At 42.6% G+C, this 23,231-nt stretch overlaps 2 protein-coding genes across 2 annotated transcripts; one reads left to right on the top strand and one right to left on the bottom strand.

Moving 5' to 3' along the window:
- The first annotated feature begins 262 nt into the window (after window positions 1-262).
- LOC110527023 (immunoglobulin superfamily containing leucine-rich repeat protein 2) lies at window positions 263-5,038 on the top strand. The gene is made up of 2 exons (XM_021608193.3): window positions 263-705; window positions 1,524-5,038. Exon 2 carries the CDS (start codon window positions 1,533-1,535, stop codon window positions 3,696-3,698), a length of 2,166 nt encoding a protein of 721 aa, XP_021463868.3. The 5' UTR covers window positions 263-705; window positions 1,524-1,532; the 3' UTR covers window positions 3,699-5,038.
- On the bottom strand, window positions 4,511-21,407 carry LOC110527021 (receptor for retinol uptake stra6). Its single transcript, XM_090223234.1, has 18 exons — window positions 20,961-21,407; window positions 20,393-20,459; window positions 16,711-16,796; window positions 16,069-16,208; window positions 14,265-14,431; window positions 13,870-13,983; window positions 12,720-12,787; window positions 12,037-12,119; window positions 11,876-11,937; window positions 11,524-11,686; window positions 10,923-10,998; window positions 10,014-10,147; window positions 9,689-9,806; window positions 8,712-8,813; window positions 7,488-7,651; window positions 6,728-6,862; window positions 6,374-6,510; window positions 4,511-6,021 (listed from the first exon to the last, which is right to left on the bottom strand). Exons 1-18 carry the CDS (start codon window positions 21,056-21,058, stop codon window positions 5,848-5,850), a joined length of 2,088 nt encoding a protein of 695 aa, XP_090079360.1. The 5' UTR covers window positions 21,059-21,407; the 3' UTR covers window positions 4,511-5,847.
- Window positions 21,408-23,231: the final 1,824 nt, after the last annotated feature.

The raw sequence follows: 23,231 nt of genomic DNA, 5'->3' as shown, positions 1-23,231 counted from the left end.
CCACAGAGCGGACGGGCGGGCTGTCAGTCTCCCGCCTATTTCTTTCTTTGGATTGGTGGATGGATGGATTGGTGCGTGGATTTTAAGTTAAAAGTAAAGAAGCAATTGACATAAAGCGTTTTAACTGAATTGTGAAGAGGAATTGACAATGTGTTAACTTGATGACTGAAACGGTAACGATTGAAAACCATGCCTTATTAAAATAATTGTAAAAAAAAAACAGTCATTTTTGTTGTCTACCTTTGCGTCACTCTGCCTTTGCGTCACTCTGCCTGCTCAATCCAGACCCTAGAACCGGGCACTTTTCCATCTTGTCACATATCTCGGCCTATATACCATTATTAACAGTCCATCAATAATTGGATGGATGGGTCTCCTACACTGTTGTCATGGAAGATAACAGAAGCCATGGAAAAGGGAGGGCGCATCACTTTAATTTTTGCAACGTCTACTTTCCAGAGGCGGGAGTGTGCTGTGACTCTCTGCAAAATCCAATCGCAACGCACAGACATATCAGCATCCGACCACGGAAGGACCCACATATGTTTCAGCAATCATGTAAGAGCAATGCCATACGTGCACACCTTTAAAAACTTGCTCCCAACTCATCATGTAGCCAGCTTTACGAGGTTCAAATAAGAGACCACTCCTATCAATAGTAATAATATCCGTCGCTTCCATTGCGCTGAGGAAAACATCACACTGGTAAGATGTGTTATGTTGCTTTTGATGGCGAGGATGAATGTGTTTATTTTTGCTTAGAAATTGGAATTTGTAGAATGTAGCATTGGCCTTTTAATTGCGTTTTGACCTCTAAGGACACCTGAGTCATCGTGAAATATAACTAACGTTTACTTCCTAAACGTTTTACATTTAGTTGTGGGTTTTTTTTTGCAGTGAAATGTCGCCTTGTTTGATGCATGACCATAGCATTCTACTCCAGCTGCACGCATGTACTGATTCCGCGGTTAACAACATCATAAGCGGTGCCGGTGCCGGTGCTGTCCGTCTCAGCACCAAGGACAGGGCTCGGGCACAGTCGCTGTGGCGTAGTTTAAAAACAAACTGCATGCGCTCCAAAAAGGTGGCAACCTTTTTCACAAGCCGCTCTGGTTTAGTTGAACTGATCAGCTGGGTTGAAATTTCAAATTTAATAAAACAATCTTTCTATATTTGTATAACAGTACATTATTATCAATGGATATTGAAACTAATAATTCTGGTTAAAAAAAAATGTATCAATCAATATTTTTGTTCTAATTTAAGCAGAATTCCTAAGGCATAGCAGGCTATCAGACAGATATAAACTATTACAGTTAATATTTAAATCCTGTAAGTGGATTTCAAAGTCAGGGGTTGGCAGTTGCAATGTTTATTAGCATATATTCATCAATATTCATATTTTCATTGCTGCATTTACACTCAAGAGAATGTTGAGGTATCTTTTTATCCAGGGACTGTTTATGAATGGTGACTGAGAGTGTGCAGATATCTAGTAACAACAATGACATTTACTTTTGCAGGAAGAGAACATGTCTCGTTCCTACGTGTTCTTCCTCTCCTTATGGAGCTCTGTTATTGAAGTCGGACGCGGTTGTCCTGAACTATGCGACTGCTCCGACAAATACGGACGCCACTTCGCTGAATGCTCCTACAAAGACTTGGTTGACATCCCTGAAAGGCTGCCCCCCAACGTGACCACTCTGAGTCTCACCGCCAACAAAATATCTCTGGTGGAGTCGGGCAGCTTCGACAATGTGACCCAAGTCACGTCCTTATGGATGGCCCATAACGAGATAGTCACCATCGAACCGGGCACCCTGGCTCCCCTGGTCCAGCTGAGGAACTTTGACGTCAGTCACAACAAGATGGTGGATTTCCCTTGGGAGGATCTCTGTCACCTCACAGCCCTGCAGCTGCTGAAGATGGACCACAATGAGATGGTCAGTCTGCCTAAAGACTCCTTCTCTAACCTCAAGGACCTGAGGTCTCTCCGCCTCAACAACAACCGGTTCACCACTATAACGCAGGGGACTTTCGACAGCCTGATCTCCCTGTCTCATCTACAGCTCTATAACAACCCATTCACATGCCACTGCAGGATGGACTGGCTGAGGGACTGGATTCTAAACGCCACCATATCGGTTCCGGAACAGAACTTGATTGTCTGTGAAACTCCAGAGCAGTTGAGAGGAGCGGTGATCGTGAAACTGTCTGAGTCAAAGTGCATGGCCCCTAATGTCAGCATAACAGCTGAGCCTAACGTTGAGAATACGACACTCTATGAAGGCACAGTGTTGATCCTGAACTGTGAGATCAAAGGGAACCCAAAGCCAGACGTTATCTGGAAAATCCACACAAACCGTCAAAGTGTAGAGTACCCTCTGTCCACCAAAGGTAAAGAATCAGCAGAATCCAATGAATCTAACGAGGATTCTAGAACGACAGACAATCCATTTGAAATGTTCCGTAACGGCACTCTAGTCATACCGCGCCTTAGTAAAAAGAACAATGGTAACTACAGCTGTACCGCCACCAATGAGTTTGGTAAAGATGACGATTCACTATCAATAGTAGTGGTAGTACCGAAACCACCACCACCTCAACCTGTTGGAAAAGTGATTGGGCCACCAGTTACTATTAATGGGGAGAAAATCCCCTCAGTACTTCAACCTGTGATCAAAACCTCCATTAATAACCCTTTTAAACCATTCAACATTCCCCAGGGAAAGTACAATATCTTCCCAACCCTTCCTCCCATTGAAGTTGACACTGAGCGTACGGCGCAAGTGCCCAAATATCCATCCCGTGCAACTAGCAAATGTACCTTGACCAGTGAGACACAGTACATCTCCAACCAGGCCTTCAATTTAAGCCTGGAAGATGTCAGGCAGTATACCTTTGACTTTGGAGTCATAGCCTTAGGGGTGTCGGAGACCGAGGCTAAAGTTAGACTCAATCCTCTCCTCCTTCCTAAAGACGACACAGACATCCATCTCAGCCCCACAGAAGGGTTCCATTCCATCCACAAAGAGCCTCCCAACCAATCAGAGGTAACCAGGAGAGCCCGGGCGGACTCAGGGCTGTATCTGTGTGTCACCTCAGACCACAGACACTCAGCCATCCAGTGGTCCAGGATGGAAGATGGCATCAACACCTATCTGTTCCAGGACCTGCGCCCCGGCGCCAACTACTCCCTCTGTCTCACCTACAGAGGAGATGACTGTGAGGTACAGGTCCTCTTCACCACCAGGAAGAGAGTTCCTAACCTGTTGATCATTATAGTCGTCAGTATCTGTCTCCTTACAGTCTCCACCGTGCCCCTGCTGGGGGCCACCTGCTTCCACCTGGTCTACAAATATAGGAGCAAGACCTACAAGCTCATCATGAAGGCTAAAGACCACCAGCATCACATGGAGAGGAACCTAGTGGTCAACTTCAACCTGAGGAACTCGTACGCCGAGTCACAGACGCAGATCACAGCCAGCGAGACGGGGGAGGGAGAGGACGGGGAGTCGGAGAGTGGGGGGGAGAGAGAGGAGGACGTGGAGGGGAGTGCGGTGACCGAGTCGTTCACTCTGTCTCAGTACAGAGGGAATCTGGATGAGTGTGAGATGGGCTCAGAGTTCAGCGATAGGTTACCACTCGGGGCGGAAGCTGTTAATATCTCTGGTCAGTACAAAGAGCCACACCACTGATCCTGTTGTTGTTGTTAGTGTTTGATAGATCGTCTTGACCTAGACAGGTTCTAGTCATCTTCAGTCATGATCACATGTAATGTAAGTCTCACAGTAACTGTTTATCGATCCCACGAGAGAAGAACCTGTGACCTGTCATTTTTCAAAATGGCTGCCGTATCAATGACCTGGACACAGTGTAGACAAAGTCATAGGTGCTTCCGCTGTTGAAAGGAAAAGTAAAGAAGGTAGTTTATGTACGCTGTGAAGATTATGTAAAAGAAAGAAAGAAAAGGTCCCTGTAAGTAAAATATTTAAGCCTAGTCTAAAAATAGACCCCTCCGGTGTGCTCTTAGCAGTGACAGTTTCCTGAGACTTGTGACCAGTTATTCAGTGTAGTCTGTCACAGGCAAGAAGGCAAAAAGTTCTGTAACTGTATGTCTAAAATGTATCTTTTTTAAAAGTAACAGATGCACTTATGAATGTCTATGTTAATCTATTGTAGGCTATCAATGCTATTTTCTATCTAGAGTGAATGTCTATGCTAATCTATTGTAGGCTATCAATGCTATTTTCTATCTAGAGTGAATGTCTATGTTCATCTATTGTAGGCTATCAATGCTATTTTCTATCTAGAGTGAATGTCTATGTTCATCTATTGTAGGCTATCAATGCTATTTTCTATCTAGAGTGAATGTCCGCTTCACTGTTGCCAACAAACCCTTTAAGCTGTGTGTCACAAGCTATTGTTGTACGTCATTTTACAGTGACCTTTAACCCGGTATTGTGTCAATAATATACAGTACCAGACAAAAGTTTGGACACAAAAACCCTTGAATGAGTAGGTCTTTATTTTTATTTATTTTTACTATTTTCTACATTGTAGAATAATAGTGAGGACATCAAAACTATGAAATAACACATATTGAATCATGTAGTAACCAAAAAAAAGTGTTAAACAATGTAAAATATATTTTAGATTTTAGATTCTTCTAAGTAGCCCCTCCCCCTTTGCCTTGAGGACAGCTTTTCACACTATGTTTTGTTTTTGAATCTAGAGTGAACGTCCACTTCACTGTTGCCAACAAAACCCTTATTAAGCTGTGTGTCACAAGCTATTGTTGTACGTCATTTTACAGTAACCTTTAACCCGGTAATGAGTCAATAACATGCATGATCCACGTGTCTCTATCTCATATCCATTAAAACCCTCACTGTTGCTCAACTCTTACATTTTAACAGTAAGATAAGTGTTACATTTTGATAGCGCATGGTTAAATGTAAGTGTTTCAGATGTGTACATTGCCTCAGTGTTCATCCTCTGCTATATGTGCCTGAAGTAATAAAGTATTGACAAGGAATGCTTGGTCGTTATTGATTTGCAGCTTCCGAACATGGCATGTTATTCGATCTATAGTGAAATGCCAAAAATAGGGGTTGTTGTACTACGAATGAACTGTCTGAATATTGGCTTCTGTAAAAATGGGTTTTCCGTACGCAGTCATCGTGGTTCTTGAAAACATGCTTACACGTTTGTTGTTCCCCTGTATTTACTTTAAAACGGTTTTATTCGTTTGAAAAGAAGTCTCTCTTTCAAAATAAGAGTCTTAATCACATTCTCCCACCTGGGAGAAAAACTGTTGATTTTTTTTTTGTTTTTTCACTCTGGATTGTGATGTCAGTTACATTAATTTACACAAAAAAAAATAAATGTATCATTGTTCTTAAATATATTTTGAAAGCAAATATCTCAACCTCTGAAAACTTACCGAAACAACTGATAAAAGGCAGCACATTAAAGGAAGCGGTGGATAGTGGATGCTAAAACAGGATGTGTTCTGTGCATCATAACCAAACACATACAACCGTTAAGATGTTGTACTATTTCACCGTAACGACCTTTACCAAAAACTAAATAATAGACCAGCAAATTTTAAAATCGACATTGCAGACAACAATATGACACAGAAAGCAACATACATAGAGATTCACTTCATGTGCAGCTGAACAAGCCAAGGCACTTGACTGCAACCCACAGAAATTACAGGCCTCTTACAGTCAACTGCTACCCTGAAGACCAAGCAGTTGGAACATTGGGTTCTATAGAGAGCAGCAGGGTGTCCGTACCCCATAAACCACATGACATCAGTCATGACCGTGTGTCATGGTCTCAGTTAGCAGCGGCGTCGGTGGCAGCGCCTGAGGGTGTGGCAGCGCCTGAGGGTGTGGCAGCGCCTGAGGGTGTGGCAGCGCCTGCCTCGGCAGCGGTGGGTTTGCTGCTGGCGTCTTTCTTGCTTCCTGCCGCGGCGCTACGGTTCGTTCCGTTCACGAAGCTGTCAGAGGGCTGGAGAAGAAAAAATGTGTTTGTCTTGTAGAGTACAGGAAGTTGTCACACACACACACACACACACACACAGACACACACACACACACACACACACACACATACACACACACACACAGACACAGACACACACACACACACACACACACACACACACACACACAGACACACACACACACATACACACAGACACACAGACACACACACAGACACACACACACACACACACAGACATACACACACACACACACACACACACACACACACACATACACACAGACACACACAGACACACACACACACACACACAGGTTGCTGGCCTGCTTTTCTACTCTCTATTTTGGCGACCGACCTGCAGCTGGTAGTGTTTTCTGGACCCCAGTAGAGACGGGTTGTTGACCAGCGTGTAGAGTAACTGCCAGCGTGCCCGCACCCTCCTGCTGTTAACCACCTTGTCCGGTCTCTTCTCCTGATTCACCAGCTGGATCCCTGAAAGGAGAATGAGGAGGAGGAGCAGGCTGTCAGGGCAGAGCAAGAGACTGACACTGGATGGATGGATGGAATTATTTGGTGGTATAAATTCCACATTGTGTAGTAGTAGTAGTAGGTTCAGTCAATGTCATGTCTGGGAAGTGTCTGCGAGGGACCGAAAAGGCCACACCCCTTTTGTGCAAATCCGTGTATGAGTGTGTATGTCTATAACAACCTTCCTCAGCATCTCGCATCTTCTGCCCAGCACCTCCAGCCGAGGCAGCCTGCAGCGCCAGCCCACAGAAGGCCTTCATCACAGGGTGGGATTGGCTGACCTCTACCTTCAGGTAGTGGGTGTAGTAACAATAAGCTGTATGAAGGTCAGAGGTCAGGGATTCAGACATATCGAGAGCACATATTCATAAACCAATGTGTTAGGTTTAACCTGTTCACCTGTGTATTTCATAGGATCAGGAACATATTTCAGAAATGTTTTTCAATTACGTGGGTTATTGTTAGATGATTGCTAATGAACGTGGTAACCAATACATGAGAATACTTTAATTAGGGTGATGGTCAGTCAGTGTCCCGGCTGGCAAACCGTGAGGCTGCTGGTTTTGTTTTGGTGGCCATGACACCTTTCGTTTGTTTTTTGAAGTCTTTAGTTTGGGCATGCCTTTGGTATTTTTAAATGTTTTTACATATTTATGTATCGCCACCATCTGAACAAAATAATCTGCTTGGACTGGCCAACCAAGAGGTCAAGAGAGACAGAGCTGGCTGGCACTGGACCAAAGTAAGGTTGCTGTCTCCCTTAGGCACATGTCCAGCCAACACGGTTCCTCAAACCCTTTATTTCTCACATTCATTCAGGTTACAGACGATGTAACTAGGACCCCTAGACAATATCCGTTCTGTAACAAATGTACCAGTGACAGGCCTTTCAACAACAAAAAAAGTTCCTATAGAATTCCCTGAACTGTATGTTGACGTACCCGGGTCGTAGGATTCAGCCGCGCGGTTGAGGAGGCTGATGTCCATGCGCCCCAGGTGGATGATGTTATAGAGGGCAGTGATGACCATCCTCCAGATGGCTGCTATCAACCCCACCACGATGTTGATCAGGAAGAGCAGGTAGGTAAGCAGGAACAGACTGCCTCTGGAACAACACAGCCAGTAAAACATCTAGTTAGTTCTACTTTGAATGGATCAATGGTGCTAAGAAAGTACAGGGGGTCCGGGGGCATGTCCCCCTTGAAAAAAAAAAAATAATTGAAATGTGTCATTTTTCATGTTAACATGAAATTTACCAAAAAGAAAAGAAACCCATCTTTCAACTCAAGAAGTGTGTAATCCAGCATTTCCACAAAATCAGTCCTCGGGACCCCAAGGGGTGCACCTTTTGGTTTTTGCCCTAACACTACACAGCTGATTCAAATGATCAACGCTTGATTATTTGAATCAGCTGTGTTGTGCTGGGGCAAAAAAAAAACGGGAAACCGTGGTGAAATCTATGATGTCACTAGTTCTGAGAAAAAAAAGTTAGAAATAAACAAATAAATAAAGTAAATCATTTATAGAGTTCTAGAATCTTAGTACCAACTGCGACCTGGCAAGATAAAGCATAGCAGTGTGAACAGATTTATAGAGTTCTAGAATCTTAGTACCAACTGCGACCTGGGCAAGATAAAGCATAGCAGTGTGAACAGATTTATAGAGTTCTAGAATCTTAGTACCAACTGCGACCTGGCCAAGATAAAGCATAGCAGTGTGAACAGATTTATAGAGTTCTAGAATCTTAGTACCAACTGCGACCTGGCCAAGATAAAGCATAGCAGTGTGAACAGATTTATAGAGTTCTAGAATCTTAGTACCAACTGCGACCTGGCCAAGATAAAGCATAGCAGTGTGAACAGATTTATAGAGTTCTAGAATCTTAGTACCAACTGCGACCTGGCCAAGATAAAGCATAGCAGTGTGAACAGATTTATAGAGTTCTAGAATCTTAGTACCAACTGCGACCTGGCCAAGATAAAGCATAGCAGTGTGAACAGATTTATAGAGTTCTAGAATCTTAGTACCAACTGCGACCTGGCCAAGATAAAGCATAGCAGTGTGAACAGATTTATAGAGTTCTAGAATCTTAGTACCAACTGCGACCTGGCCAAGATAAAGCATAGCAGTGTGAACAGATTTATAGAGTTCTAGAATCTTAGTACCTGTTGTTCAAGTCTCTTGTCCCAGCATCCTTTTTGATAAAAGCAAACCTGGCTGTGACGTGTTGTAGAGTAATAGTCAGTATCAACGTCACCCACACAGGCCTGGTGAGATCAGATACCACAACGGGAAAATAATCCACACAATATGAAAATAATCCACACAATATGAAAATAATCCACACATATGAAAATAATCCACACAATATGAAAATAATCCACACAATATGAAAATAATCCACACAATATGAAAATAATAAGCTTTTATCAACTGATGAGTATCTCAAATAAGTTCAAAGTGTATTGTGGTGATGAGCTAGCTGGTCAAAAACAATTCTGTAAGATGGTGCTTGAAAATCAGATAAAGGCTTCGTGGCAAGAGTATGATTCCATATAAGAGTATGATTCCATATGAGAGTATGATTCCATATAAGAGTATGATTCCATATGAGAGTATGATTCCATATAAGAGTATGATTCCATATGAGAGTATGATTCCATATGAGAGTATGATTCCATATGAGAGTATGATTCCATATGAGAGTATGATTCCATATGAGAGTATGATTCCATATAAGAGTATGATTCCATATAAGAGTATGATTCCATATAAGAGTATGATTCCATATGAGAGTATGATTCCATATGAGAGTATGATTCCATATGAGAGTATGATTCCATATGAGAGTATGATTCCATATAAGAGTATGATTCCATATGAGAGTATGATTCCATATGAGAGTATGATTCCATATGAGAGTATGATTCCATATAAGAGTATGATTCCATATGAGAGTATGATTCCATATAAGAGTATGATTCCATATGAGAGTATGATTCCATATAAGAGTATGATTCTATATGAGAGTATGATTCCATATAAGAGTATGATTCTATATGAGAGTATGATTCCATATAAGAGTATGATTCCATATAAGCACACAGGAACAAATGTAGTTCCAATTTAAAGATGCACTCACCAGGCCTTGGCAGCGACCTGGAAGAGTATAAGGTTCTGGCCATACAAGATGGGGATGATGATGAGGAACACCAACCACACAAAACAGATGAAGAAGACCAAAGTCTGGAGGACCATTCCTGACAAAATAATATTAAATAGTAAGAGAGGAATTTAGAATAAGAATATAAAATTCATAAAATTCATTTTTAAAAGTAAGTTTTAAAAGGAATTGAGGTTGGTAGCACACAGAAATTACCAAGTATTCACTGAAGAACTATATGATAAAATGGGAATTGGATAATCCTTTAATTAGGAATTAAAACCACAGTGTCAGGTCAGCCTACCTAAAGAGATGACAGCAGCCTGATATCCAATGAAGCCCATCCAACACACTAGGCCTGTCTGAGACGGACGGATGCTCTTCTGGCAATTATACACGTTGTAAATATCTCCTCTGTACAAGCCCTGGAGGTTCCATCTGATGTTAGAAACATGAAGACGTAGAATTACTGAAAGGATTATGAAAGGAACACACTTGAAAATATCAGTTATTTGGTATTTTCCAAATGTTTCTTGAACGTACAAAAGAACACAATGTTTGCTGCACTGATATAGTTACTGTGTTAGTGTGTTAGTGTGTTACTGTGTTAGTGTGTTAGTGTGTTAGTGTGATACTGTGTTACTGTGTTAGTGTGTTAATGTGATACTGTGTTAGTGTGATACTGTGTTAGTGTGTTAATGTGATACTGTGTTAGTGTGATACTGTGTTAGTGTGTTAGTGTGTTACTGTGTTAATGTGTTACTGTGTTAGTGTGATACTGTGTTAGTGTGTTACTGTGTTAATGTGTTACTGTGTTAATGTGTTACTGTGTTAGTGTGATACTGTGTTAGTGTGTTACTGTGTTAATGTGATACTGTGTTAGTGTGATACTGTGTTAGTGTGTTACTGTGTTAGTGTGATACTGTGTTAGTGTGTTACTGTGTTAGTGTGATACTGTGTTACTGTGTTAGTGTGATACTGTGTTAGTGTGTTAGTGTGATACTGTGTTACTGTGTTAGTGTGTTAGTGTGATACTGTGTTACTATGTTAGTGTGTTAGTGTGATACTGTGTTAATGTGTTACTGTGTTACTGTGTTAGTGTGTTACTGTGTTAGTGTGTTAGTGTGATACTGTGTTACTGTGTTAGTGTGTTAGTGTGATACTGTGTTAGTCTGTTACTGTGTTACTGTGTTGGCTGATCAAATGTATTTACCTGTGAAGGATCATGGACCTCATGAGCATGATCAGGGTGAGCATACAGGCCAGGGTCAACCCACACAGGTAACACACTACAAAACATAACGAACAGGCCATGGTCAACCCACACAGGTAACACACTACACAACATAACGAACAGAACAGGATCAACCCACACAGGTAACACACTACACAACATAACGAACAGGCCAGGTTCAACCCACACAGGTAACACACTACACAACATAACAAACAGGCCAGGATCAAGCCACACAGGTAACACACTACACAACATAACGAACAGGCCAGGATCAACCCACACAGGTAACACACTACACAACATAACGTCAACCCACATAGGTAACACACTACACAACATAACGAACAGGCCAGGTTCAACCCACACAGGTAACACACTACTCAACATTACGTCAACCCACACAGGTAACACAATACACAACATAACGAACAGGCCAGGTTCAACCCACACAGGTAACACACTACACAACATAACGTCAACACACACAGGTAACACACTATACAACATAACGAACAGGCCAGGATCAACCCACCCTTGTGCTGCAGCTCATGTCAGTAAATGCAGGACAGACACCCACCTTCCAGACACCAGGTATAGTGAATAACAATCTGGACCACCTCCATCCTGTCCTCTGATAGGACGATACCAACGCCCTCCAGAAGGAAGGGGAACTTGTCATCTATACCAGCACGGACTATATGGAGGGTGGGGATCACCAGTATTACCAGCAACAGCGCCACCTAGGGGATGGATGACCACATGACTGTTAAGAGTTATTTCTATTAAAACAACTGGCATCTTGTCAGGTTATCTGAAAGCAGCCATGTTCACAACCAACCTTCGATGTGGATTGTTGTTATGTTCCTTTGTTTATTGTTACGTTTTGCTGAAACGTGACGGATTCCTAATTAACTGCAGTATTTATTTACCTGATAAACTGCTATGGACGACACAAATGCTGAGATCGCCAGCTTCAGTGGAAACCGAAATACTACAATAAAAAATCATGGTAAAACAATGGTGTCGTTAGAATATTTTGTTTTAAAAGAAAAAGATTAGCGGACAAATTGTCAAAAGCCTCCAGACTTACCTTTCTCTGGTGTGTAGATGTAGGACTTGACTGTGTCTTTTATTGTCTCCAACAGTTTGGGTTTATCTGATCTGATAGAGGTACTGAACAAGAACACAATGATGTCAATAACGGCATGCTGCAGTCATCACTACTTAGTTTACTTAGTTACTTTACTTAGTTTATGTCATAGAATAACACACCTTTCAGTTTAGTATCTTGTTTCTCTCAGAATAAAACACAGTCTGGTCATTCAGTTTAGTATCTTGTTTCTCTCATCATAAAACACAGTCTGGTCATTCAGTTTAGTATCTTGTTTCTCTCAGAATAAAACACAGTCTGGTCATTCAGTTTAGTATCTTGTTTCTCTCAGAATAAAACAGTCTGGTCATTCAGTTTAGTATCTTGTTTCTCTCATAATAAAACACAGTCTGGTCATTCAGTTTAGTATCTTGTTCCTCTCATAATAAAACACAGTCTGGTCATTCAGTTTAGTATCTTGTTTCTCTCAGAATAAAACACAGTCTGGTCATTCAGTTTAGTATCTTGTTTCTCTCATAATAAAACAGTCTGGTCATTCAGTTTAGTATCTTGTTTCTCTCATAATAAAACAGTCTGGTCATTCAGTTTAGTATCTTGTTTCTCTCATAATAAAACAGTCTGGTCATTCAGTTTTAATATCCTGTTTTTCTCATAAACCCCACCTGATGTTTGACTTTTTCTTCTTTAGAATTAATTTCACGTAGTCTGTGTAGTAGCTGCTCTCCAGGTCCTGAAGCCAAAGTAGGATCAGAATCAAACTGTTTAAATTAACACATAAACATGATGGGATGCATGATCTGACAACACTGACCACCTGCAACACTGTATAGAATCAATCATTTTGGATGCAGAAAATTCACATTCAAATAATGTGTGAGGTCGCTAGAACTGTAGCTGTGATCACAACACAGACGGATTAACGACCTCACGTGATCTCACTGTCACCGACAGTTTACAGCGAGACAATCCACGGATTACAGTGAAATAAACACTGCATTGTGTAGACCTTGAGAGAAATAACATTCCTGGGTCATAATCTGTGCAGGGGATATTTTACACTAAATCAATCCCATCCAAGCTGTTTACGTAATCAGACCTTTTGGTTACAAGTTACGTGGTTAATGTAGTTTCATAACTTTAAAAGTGTCTTGAGGAGCTACGTTTAGTTTTTACATACTGTAGATATTCCAGAAGCATCACGAGCAGGACAATAACCCCAGCGTTTTGACATCCTAAATACAGGCAGTTCTCATCCAGATATTAGACTAGCAGTCCAATAACCCCAGCGTTTTGACAACCTAAATACAGACAGGACAATAACCCCAGCGTTTTGACAACCTAAACACAGATAGGACAATAACCCCAGTGTTTTGACAACCTAAATACAGGCAGGACAATAACCCCAGTGTTTTGACAACCTAAATACAGGCAGTTCACTAACCCCAGCGTTTTGACAACCTATATACAGGCAGTTCAATAACCCCAGCGTTTTGACAACCTATATACAGGCAGTTCACTAACCCCAGCGTTTTGACAACCTATATACAGGCAGTTCACTAACCCCAGCGTTTTGACAACCTATATACAGGCAGTTCAATAACCCCAGCGTTTTGACAACCTAAACACAGACAGTTCAATAACCCCAGTGTTTTGACAACCTAAACACAGACAGTTCAATAACCCCAGCGTTTTGACAACCTAAAGGATCATGACACGTTGACATCGTTCTCATCAAAACCTTAAAGAGAGACTACAGCGGCTGGCAGGGTCATGACTAATACACTCCTTGGTCAAAGAGCAGGCTTCCCTCACCTCAGAACCATTAGCCTTGGCACCTTTGAGAAACAGCAGTGGGTACTTGATACAGAGGAATCCCAGACAGCCGATCTGTGGGAGACTGGCCAGCAGGGAATAGTACTTATACAGCTGTGGAGACCAAGAGAAACATATTGATACAAAACATACAGTTTGTTATGGTTTTAAGATACTGTTATTATAGAATAAGTTTCAGCTGGAGATATGAACTCTGTTAAATATGACACAACAACAACAACAACAACAACAGCAACAACAACAACAACAACAGCAACAACAACAACAACAACAACAACAACAACAACAGCAACAACAACAACAACAACAACAACAACAAAAAAGATGTGCCCTCCCCTTTTTTTTCTCCCACTTTATATATCAGATGATTTTACCTCCGGTGTTTTGGGACAGTCAATCTTCTGCCAGACGAGGACAGCAAAGTGGGTCCAGGAGAATAGACTGCCCAGCACATAGCCCAGTTTACTGTGGAGCGTACCACAGGCCAGGAGTGGGTAGTACAGGGCAGGCCAGTAGAAGATGGCGATGATCTTCATGTACTCTGGAAGGAGTAGGAACACACACAGTATGTATTCAGTATCACAACCAGTTCATCCTTCAATGTGTTTACACTGTTCCACAGTTGGATCGCAGAGTGAAGGAAAAGCAGCCAACAAGTGCTCAGCATATGTGGGAACTCCTTCAAGACTGTTGGGAAAAGTATTCCTCATCAAGCTGGTTGAGAGAATGACAAGAGTGTGCAAAGCTGTCATCAAGGTAGAGGGGGGCTACTTTGAAGAATCAATATAAAATATATTTTGATTCAAGACTTTTTGTTGGTTACTACATGATTCCATATGTGTTATTTCATAGTTGTCATGTCTTCACTATTATTCTACAATGTAGAAAATAGTAAACATAAAGAAAAACCTTGAATGAGAAGGTGTGTCCAAACTTATGACTGGTACAGGAGTAAGCTAACTAGGCAACAGGATAAGATTATTATCAACCTCACTCTAACATTGTGGTGGTGTTATGGGGTATCCAGGGTACACTTAATTGTCCTTTCAACCTCACTCCAACATTGTGGTGGTGTTATTGTCACACCCTGACCATAGTTTACTTTGTATATTTCTATGTTTTGGTTGGTCAGGGTGTGAGCTGAGTGGGCATTCTATGTTTCATTGTCTAGTTTGTCTATTTCTATGTCTGGCCTGATATGGTTCTCAATCAGAGGCAGGTGTTAGTCATTGTCTCTGATTGGGAACCATATTTAGGTAGCCTGGGTTTCACTGTGTGTTGGTGAGTGATTGTTCCTGTCTCTGTGTTTCCACCAGATAGGGCTGTTTCGGTTTTTGTTACGTTCTTGGTTTTGTAGTGTTTGTATCGATTCGTGTTTTACGTTTGTTTATTAAACATGGATCGCAATCTACACGCTGCATTTTGGTCCGACTCTCCTTCTCACACAGAAAACCGTGACAGTTATGGGGTATCCAGGGTACACTTAAGTGTCCTTTCAACCTCTCCAAAGTGTCAATGTTTTAACTAAACCGTTTTTGCACGTTGGATCTTAAAAGGTTCTAGGCAATGCTTTGTCCCAGTCAGGTAAACCGCATATCTCTGGAAAGCTTATCTCATTGGCTACGATACTGTCAAGGTGCCATAGTAGCCAATCCCCTGTGTAACGGATGCCTACAGCGCGTAACCAGGCAACATATTTTTGCTGTGCAAAGATATAGTCCCTCGGTGGACATTGGATGTTGCCATTAAGGCCTACATCATCAGATAACATGACAGTAGGCCGGTGATCGATAACGGTAGGTCACGGGCAGACAAATAAGACCTCCTCATGATCTGTGGAGTCCCGGCTTTCGGTGTCTATCGACGTATTCCCTGTTTATTTAGTTTATGCTTCACAACGCTAACCGAAATGTAGGTGGCAGCCATCTTGAAAATGAGGTCATCGGCTCTGCCTGCGCTTTTAAATTCGTATGCCCATATATGGTAGTAAGTCACACCGAAGATTTGAAGGCACCGATCAATAGCCAAAGATACTCAGCTGACGGCAGACTTTGCAGATAGGGGCCACCGTTTTCATACCAGACTGAATTTAATAAAAATAATTTAAAAAATAGGGTCACCAAATATGAGAACTTTAAATTCAAGAGGTTTTAATGGGACAGGGACACAGCTGCTCACCTTTGATTTCCTGAGGGGTGTCTTTGGAGAAGGGCAGGGGATCTGGAGCCAGGACCAATACAGACAGCTTGCTGAAGACCAGCCCAAACACAGCTACTGCTAGGGCTTTGTGCTGCGTCTGGTCCAGGAAGTTCACTGGACTGGTGGTCGGGCACACAGCGGGAAGAGACCAGAGATAAGACCAAGCAAACACCCGCAAATGAATGGTAACTTATTTCATTGTTATAAATGATCTCATAGTGTGTTATGGCGATGAGGCAGCCTGAGTTGTTTTTGTAATAGTGGTGTTTCCCGCTGGGCACAGACGTCAGTTCAACGTCTAGTTTTGATTTACATTTGGTTGAGTTGTCAACTAACATGAATTCAACATGAAATCAACAACAAAATGTCACCATGTCATTGGATTTTAGGTTCAATTTTGGGTGAAAAAACAATAGGAAATTCCCTCAGGTTTCCTTTCTCTTTTCAAATCCAATCAGTTTTACACATTGATTCAACGTCACATTTAATTTTTGAAGTTGAAATTACATGGAAACAAACGCTGGATTTTTAACCAGTATTTGCCCAGTGGGTTGTCACAAATTGACAAGAGTTCCTGGTTGCTTCATGTTGATGTGTCTGGTAAATGAACCTGCACTTTACCTTGAGTTACCAGTTGATCCACTGGCAAAACCCTCACATAGACTCTTTCTCCTCTTCAGGACTGCTAGAATCAGCACCACAACGAGCTAGGAGACAAGATATTCCATAAAGTGATACAATAAGAACTCTAATTCCTCTCCTAAACTACAGTACAACTAAAACAATCAGCTAATGTACCTTGTTGTCAAGCCAGAGGGCCTGAAGGAATATGGGGGGGGGGGGGATACTCCTAGGAAAGGACCTTCTGAATGCTCCCTCCCCATTGTCTCATTATTTTTGATGAGCCCCTGGTAAGTGGAGACGCTGACCCACCCTTCCAGCCTGGTCTCATGGACTAGACGTAACATAGGAAACCTTAAATAACCTGGGACACTCAAATGAGTATGATACGTTAGGTTTGGTACGGTTACGTAGGACAGAAGGTTGCTTACAGCAAGAAGAAAAGAAGGGTGGTTGGTTGGGGTGTTTGGGTGTATAACATGGGGGTGTATAACATGGGGGTGTATAACATGGGGGTGTATAACATGGGGGTGTATAACATGGGGGTGTATAACATGGGGGTGTATAACATGGGGTGTATAACATGGGGTGTATAACATGGGGTGTATAACATGGGGGTGTATAACATGGGGGTGTATAACATGGGGTGTATAACATGGGGTATATAACATGGGGTATATAACATGGGGTGTATAACATGGGGGTGTATAACATGGGGTATATAACATGGGGGTGTATAACATGGGGGTGTATAACATGGGGTGTATAACATGGGGTGTATAACATGGGGGTGTATAACATGGGGTGTATAACATGGGGGTGTATAACATGGGGTGTATAACATGGGGGTGTATAACATGGGGGTGTATAACATGGGGTGTATAACATGGGGGTGTATAACATGGGGGTGTATAACATGGGGTGTATAACATGGGGTATATAACATGGGGGTGTATAACATGGGGGTGTATAACATGGGGTGTATAACATGGGGTGTATAACATGGGGGTGTATAACATGGGGTGTATAACATGGGGTGTATAACATGGGGTGTATAACATGGGGGTGTATAACATGGGGTGTATAACATGGGGGTGTATAACATGGGGGTGTATAACATGGGGTATATAACATGGGGGTGTATAACATGGGGGTGTATAACATGGGGTGTATAACATGGGGTGTATAACATGGGGGTGTATAACATGGGGTGTATAACATGGGGGTGTATAACATGGGGGTGTATAACATGGGGTATATAACATGGGGGTGTATAACATGGGGGTGTATAACATGGGGGTGTATAACATGGGGGTGTATAACATGGGGTGTATAACATGGGGTGTATAACATGGGGTGTATAACATGGGGGTGTATAACATGGGGGTACACATCACAGACAAACTGAAATGGCCCACCCACACAGACAGTGTAGTGAAGAAGGCGCAACAGCGCCTCTTCAACCTCAGGAGGCTGAAGAAATTTGGCCTGTCACCCAAAACCCTGACAAACGTTTACAGACGCACAATCGAGAGCATCCTGTCGGGCTGTATCACAGCCTGTTACGGCAACTGCACCGCCCTCAACCACAAGGCTCTCCAGAGGGTGGTGCGGTCTGCACAACGCATCACTGGGGGCAAACTACCTGCCCTCCACGACACCTACACCACCCGATGTCACAGGAAGGCCATAAAGATCATCAAGGACATCAACCACCCGAGCCACTGCCTGTTCACCCCGCTATCATCCAGAAGGCGAGGTCAGTACAGATGCATCAAGGCTGGGACCGAGAGACTGAAAAACAGCTTCTATCTCAAGGCCATCAGACTGTGAAATAGCCATCAGTAACTCAGAGAGGCTGCTGCCTACACTGAGACCCAATCACTGGCCACCTTAATAAATGGATCACTAGTCACTTTAAATAATGTTTACATATCTTACATTACTCACATCACATGTACAGTATATACTGTATTTTATACCATCTACTGCAGGATATACTGATATGTACTCATTCTCATTCACCCCTTTAGATTTGTGTGTATTAGGTAGTTTCGCTACACTCACGTTAACATCTGCTAACCATGTGTATGTGACCAATAACACTTGATTAACATGGTGCTTCTACACCTGCATTGCTTGCTGTTTGGGGTTTTAGGCTGGGTTTCTGTACAGCACTTTGAGATATCAGCTGATGTACGAAGGGCTATATAAATACATTTGATTTGATTTGATTTTGATTTGATTTGAACACGAATATCTAGCAACCAAAATATTGCGTGTTTGAATTTCCTCACAGACAACTTTAGCATTTTTATCTAATTAACAACATTGGAACTACTAACTACTTTTTAGCTACTTTGCGACTATATAGCATGTTAGCTAACCCTTCCCTTCCCCCAATTATCCACCTAGCTAGCGTTAGCCAAAACAAATTGGAATTTGTAATATATCATATGAATTGTAATTCAGGAACATATCATACAAAATGGATGATGGACAGCCACACATACCATACCAAACTTAACATATCACACTCATTAGAGTGTCACGGGTTTACATTTACTATGTTACGTGTACCCCTGAGTCCAGGTTGTCCCTACATAGTGCTCTGAGTGTGCTCTATTTGGCAGAATACCAAAGTCCTACGGTGTGTCAGTTCAATTATAATTCATGCCATTGTTCTCCTCAGAAAAGTGGAGCGAGCCCTCTACCACAAATTGGACAAGGCCTAACGATGACATATATCACTGATGATGTTGAGGGAGATGGCTATCTGAGATCATAGAGAGTAACACCAATGTACTGACTGAACATCCCCTTTAGGGCATGGCCTACAGTCATCTGTACTGACTGAACATCCCCTTTAGGACATGGACTATAATCATCTGTACTGACTGAACATCCCCTTTAGAACATGGCCTATAGTCATCTGTACTGACTGAACATCCCCTTTAGGACATGGTCTACAGTCATCTGTACTGACTGAACATCCCCTTTAGGGCATGGCCTATAGTCATCTGTACTGACTGAACATCCCCTTTAGGGCATGGTCTACAGTCATCTGTACTGACTGAACATCCCCTTTAGGGCATGGTCTATAGTCATCTGTACTGACTGAACATCCCCTTTAGGGCATGGCCTACAGTCATCTGTACTGACTGAACATCCCCTTTAGGGCATGGCCTATAGTCATCTGTACTGACTGAACATCCCCTTTAGGGCATGGCCTACAGTCATCTGTATTGACTGAACATCTCCTTTAGGACATGGCCTATAGTCATCTGTACTGACTGAACATCTCCTTTAGGACATGGCCTATAGTCATCTGTACTGACTGAACATCCCCTTTAGGACATGGCCTATAGTCATCTGTACTGACTGAACATCCCCTTTAGGACATGGCCTATAGTCATCTGTACTGACTGAACATCTCCTTTAGGACATGGCCTATATAAACATTCACTGTTTCCATTCATTCCAAACATTCATATTTGATATTCATTTGACCTGTGACCCCTACTGTTGTTGGTAAATGTGTACCGGATGTGTGTGTCTCTGTAATGACATGGCTCATTAGTAAAAGAGACCTTGGTCTCAACATGACTTCCTGTTCGAGGTTCAAGTAAAATGTTTTCACCAGGTGTAAATATTGAAAATAGACAGAAGGTCTGATACTTACAGATACTGAAGCGATGCCTATGTGGAAAAGCTGGTCATCCACTGTGGGGTCACACGGGAGAATAACTCTGAAACAGTCATGTAACACAAGCTGAGCAATGACCGTCAGAAACCATTTAGACAGAGCAAAAACAAACGCCCTAGACATCCTGTTCAGCCTGACTGTGCTCTCGGTAGCAAATCTGACAAGAGTTTCACCTAACAACTGAAAATATGCCATTTGTAATAGATCATTTAATCACGGATGGAAAAACTGGAATGATTGAAAACCAGCTATACTTTGGCCCATGCCAGGTCAGTGATTGAGAAACCCTTGATCTTAGATTAAATAAAATCATCGTAACATTATGACACAGTCCCCCCCATAATTCATTGCACTGGTCCTGTGTGGCTCAGTTGGTAGAGCATGATGCTTGCAACATCAGGGTTGAAAAAAATGTGATTCCCGCTGTGCTGTGGCCACCTATACGAAAATATATGTATATGTATACATATGTATATGTAAGTCCTATGGATTTTTAAAAAAGTGTTGGCTAAATAGTATGCTATTTACTGACCCCCATACTTACTCTTTTGGAGGTCTGGTGGGTTCCATATTGTTGGAGTACCAGTCTGAGTAGTCATAGTAGTTATATGGTTCCTCTTCTACTACCTTGGTCTGGTTCATCTTGATCTTGTCTCTGTTGCTATAGTCCACGTTGACGGGTGAAAACCAGAGGAAATCCACCTGGCCAACCTTCGATCATCAACCGTCTCTCCAGCTATGTCCCAACGCAGCGCAGCACTTCCCGATCAATAAATATTGATACTTTTTAATTGTATTGAGAGTTGTAGCTTACTCCACTGTGTGTTGGTGGGTAGCTTTGAGTTCAGGTTGTGCAGCGTCTGAGGTACAGAGAGAGAGACCTCTGGTCAGGTGTCCAGTCGTGTTGTCCCTGCTGTAGGAGTTTAGTACACACTCTAACAGAGTCTGACAATGCACCCTTGCCCCAATACATTCCACACACACACTAACCACATAACACCCCCAGATTACCTCGGCACACAAAGACAGGAGGGAGGGAGGGAGGGAGGGAGGGAGGGAGGGAGGGAGGGAGGGAGGGAGGGAGGGAGGGAGGGAGACCAGGGTTAATAGGTGTGAGAAGGATGGCGAGAGGGATGAAGCTCTTTTGACCTCTAGTGACCTCAGTTTCATGATTGATGAATGATGGTTCACTTTATATAAAGTTAATATAAATATAAAGTTAATACAAAGTTAATATAAATATAAAGTTAATACAAAGTTAATATAAAGTTTAAATATATAAAGTTGATAAAAATACAAAGTTAATATAAAGTTTAAATAAATATAAAGTTTATGTAAATATAAAGTTAATATAAAGTATTTATAAAGTTTGATATAAATATAAAGTTGATATAAATTAATCTGGAAACCTAAGGCTGTACCTGTGTTGTTCTATCAGACAGGCAACATTGAACAACAGCTCAGTGAAACAGTTGTGAAAATCAACATGTTCCAGCTGCCCAGAACTCTCAGTGTGATTGAGAAATACTGTGCTGCAACGTGGTTTAACCTGCTCGCTTCACACTGCCTGTTACTCAAAGAGCTTAGCTTTTAATATGATGAAAAATCACTGGTTGAAAGTCTCTTATTCTAACAGGGGCTAGCTTTGTGCTGTGGGGATTGGCCTCAGGGCAAGGGGAGAGAGAGAATGTTTAACAGTTTATACGTCAGAGAGAGGTTCTGAAACACTTGTTTTTGCACTGAAAATGATGGCATCCTATTAGCGTTGTTTCTGAGGTTTCTGCCATATTAACTGTCAATATTTATTACATCCAGAATATAGTGGCTGTAAAGAGCCTCCCTGAGCCCTCCTTAGTCCATGGTTTACTAGTTGTGTATTTAATGATCTGCTGATAGCAGGCAACGGTAAGAAGCAGCTAGGACATCTGCCGCTGTCTCTGCTGTTTTAATGAATGGAACAGGGTCAGACATCTACGTTTTGGGTTCTCATAAAACATCAGACACATCAATTAGTTGATTTTCCTGCAGCATCATTTTCTCTCCTCATTAAAGAAGAAAGCAGTGTACTCTCTACAACTCAGGATAAAAGGATGGTTGTTTTGTTAGAGGGGTTCAGAGTTCCATAATCTCAACCTGTGAGCCAGCTCATACAATAAGAGAAGAAGGAGAGGGAGATGGAGGAGAGGGGGAGGGAGGAGAGGGAGTGGGAGGAGAAAGGAAGGAGGGGGGAGGGAAGTGAGGAAGGAGAGGGAGAGGGAGGGAGGAGAGGGAGAGAGGGAAAGGGAGGGAGGAGTGGGAGAGGGCAGAGAGAGGAAGGAGAGGGAGAGGGAGGAGAGGAAGGAGAGGGGAAGGAGAGGGGGAAGGAGGAGAGGAATGGAGAGGGAGGGAGGAGAGGGGAAGGAGGAGAGGGAGGGAGGAGAGGGGGGGGGAGGGAGGGAGGGAGGGAGGAGAGGGGAGGGAGGAGTGGGAGGAGAGTAAGGGGGGGAGGGAAAGGGGGAGGAAGGAGAGGGGGAGGGATGAGATTAAGGAGAGGGGGAAGGAGGAGAGGAAGGAGTGAGGGAGTGAGGGAGTGAGGGAGGAATGGGGGGAAGGAGAGGGCGGGAGAGGGGGAGAGAGGAGAGAGGAAGGAGAGGGGGAAGGAGAGGGGGAAGGAGGAGAGGAAGGAGAGGGAGGGAGGAGAGAGGAAGGAGAGGGGGAAGGAGAGGGGGAAGGAGGAGAGGAAGGAGAGGGAGGGAGGAGAGGGAGGGAGGAGAGAGGAAGGAGAGGGGGAGGAAGGAGAGGGAGGGAGGAGAGAGGAAGGAGAGGGGCATGGGGA

The sequence above is a fragment of the Oncorhynchus mykiss genome, chromosome 26, assembly GCF_057628025.1.
Source record: "Oncorhynchus mykiss isolate SJ-2025 chromosome 26, ASM5762802v1, whole genome shotgun sequence".
Taxonomy (NCBI): Eukaryota; Metazoa; Chordata; class Actinopteri; order Salmoniformes; family Salmonidae; genus Oncorhynchus; species Oncorhynchus mykiss.
This window is presented reverse-complemented; position numbering and strand designations above follow the sequence as displayed.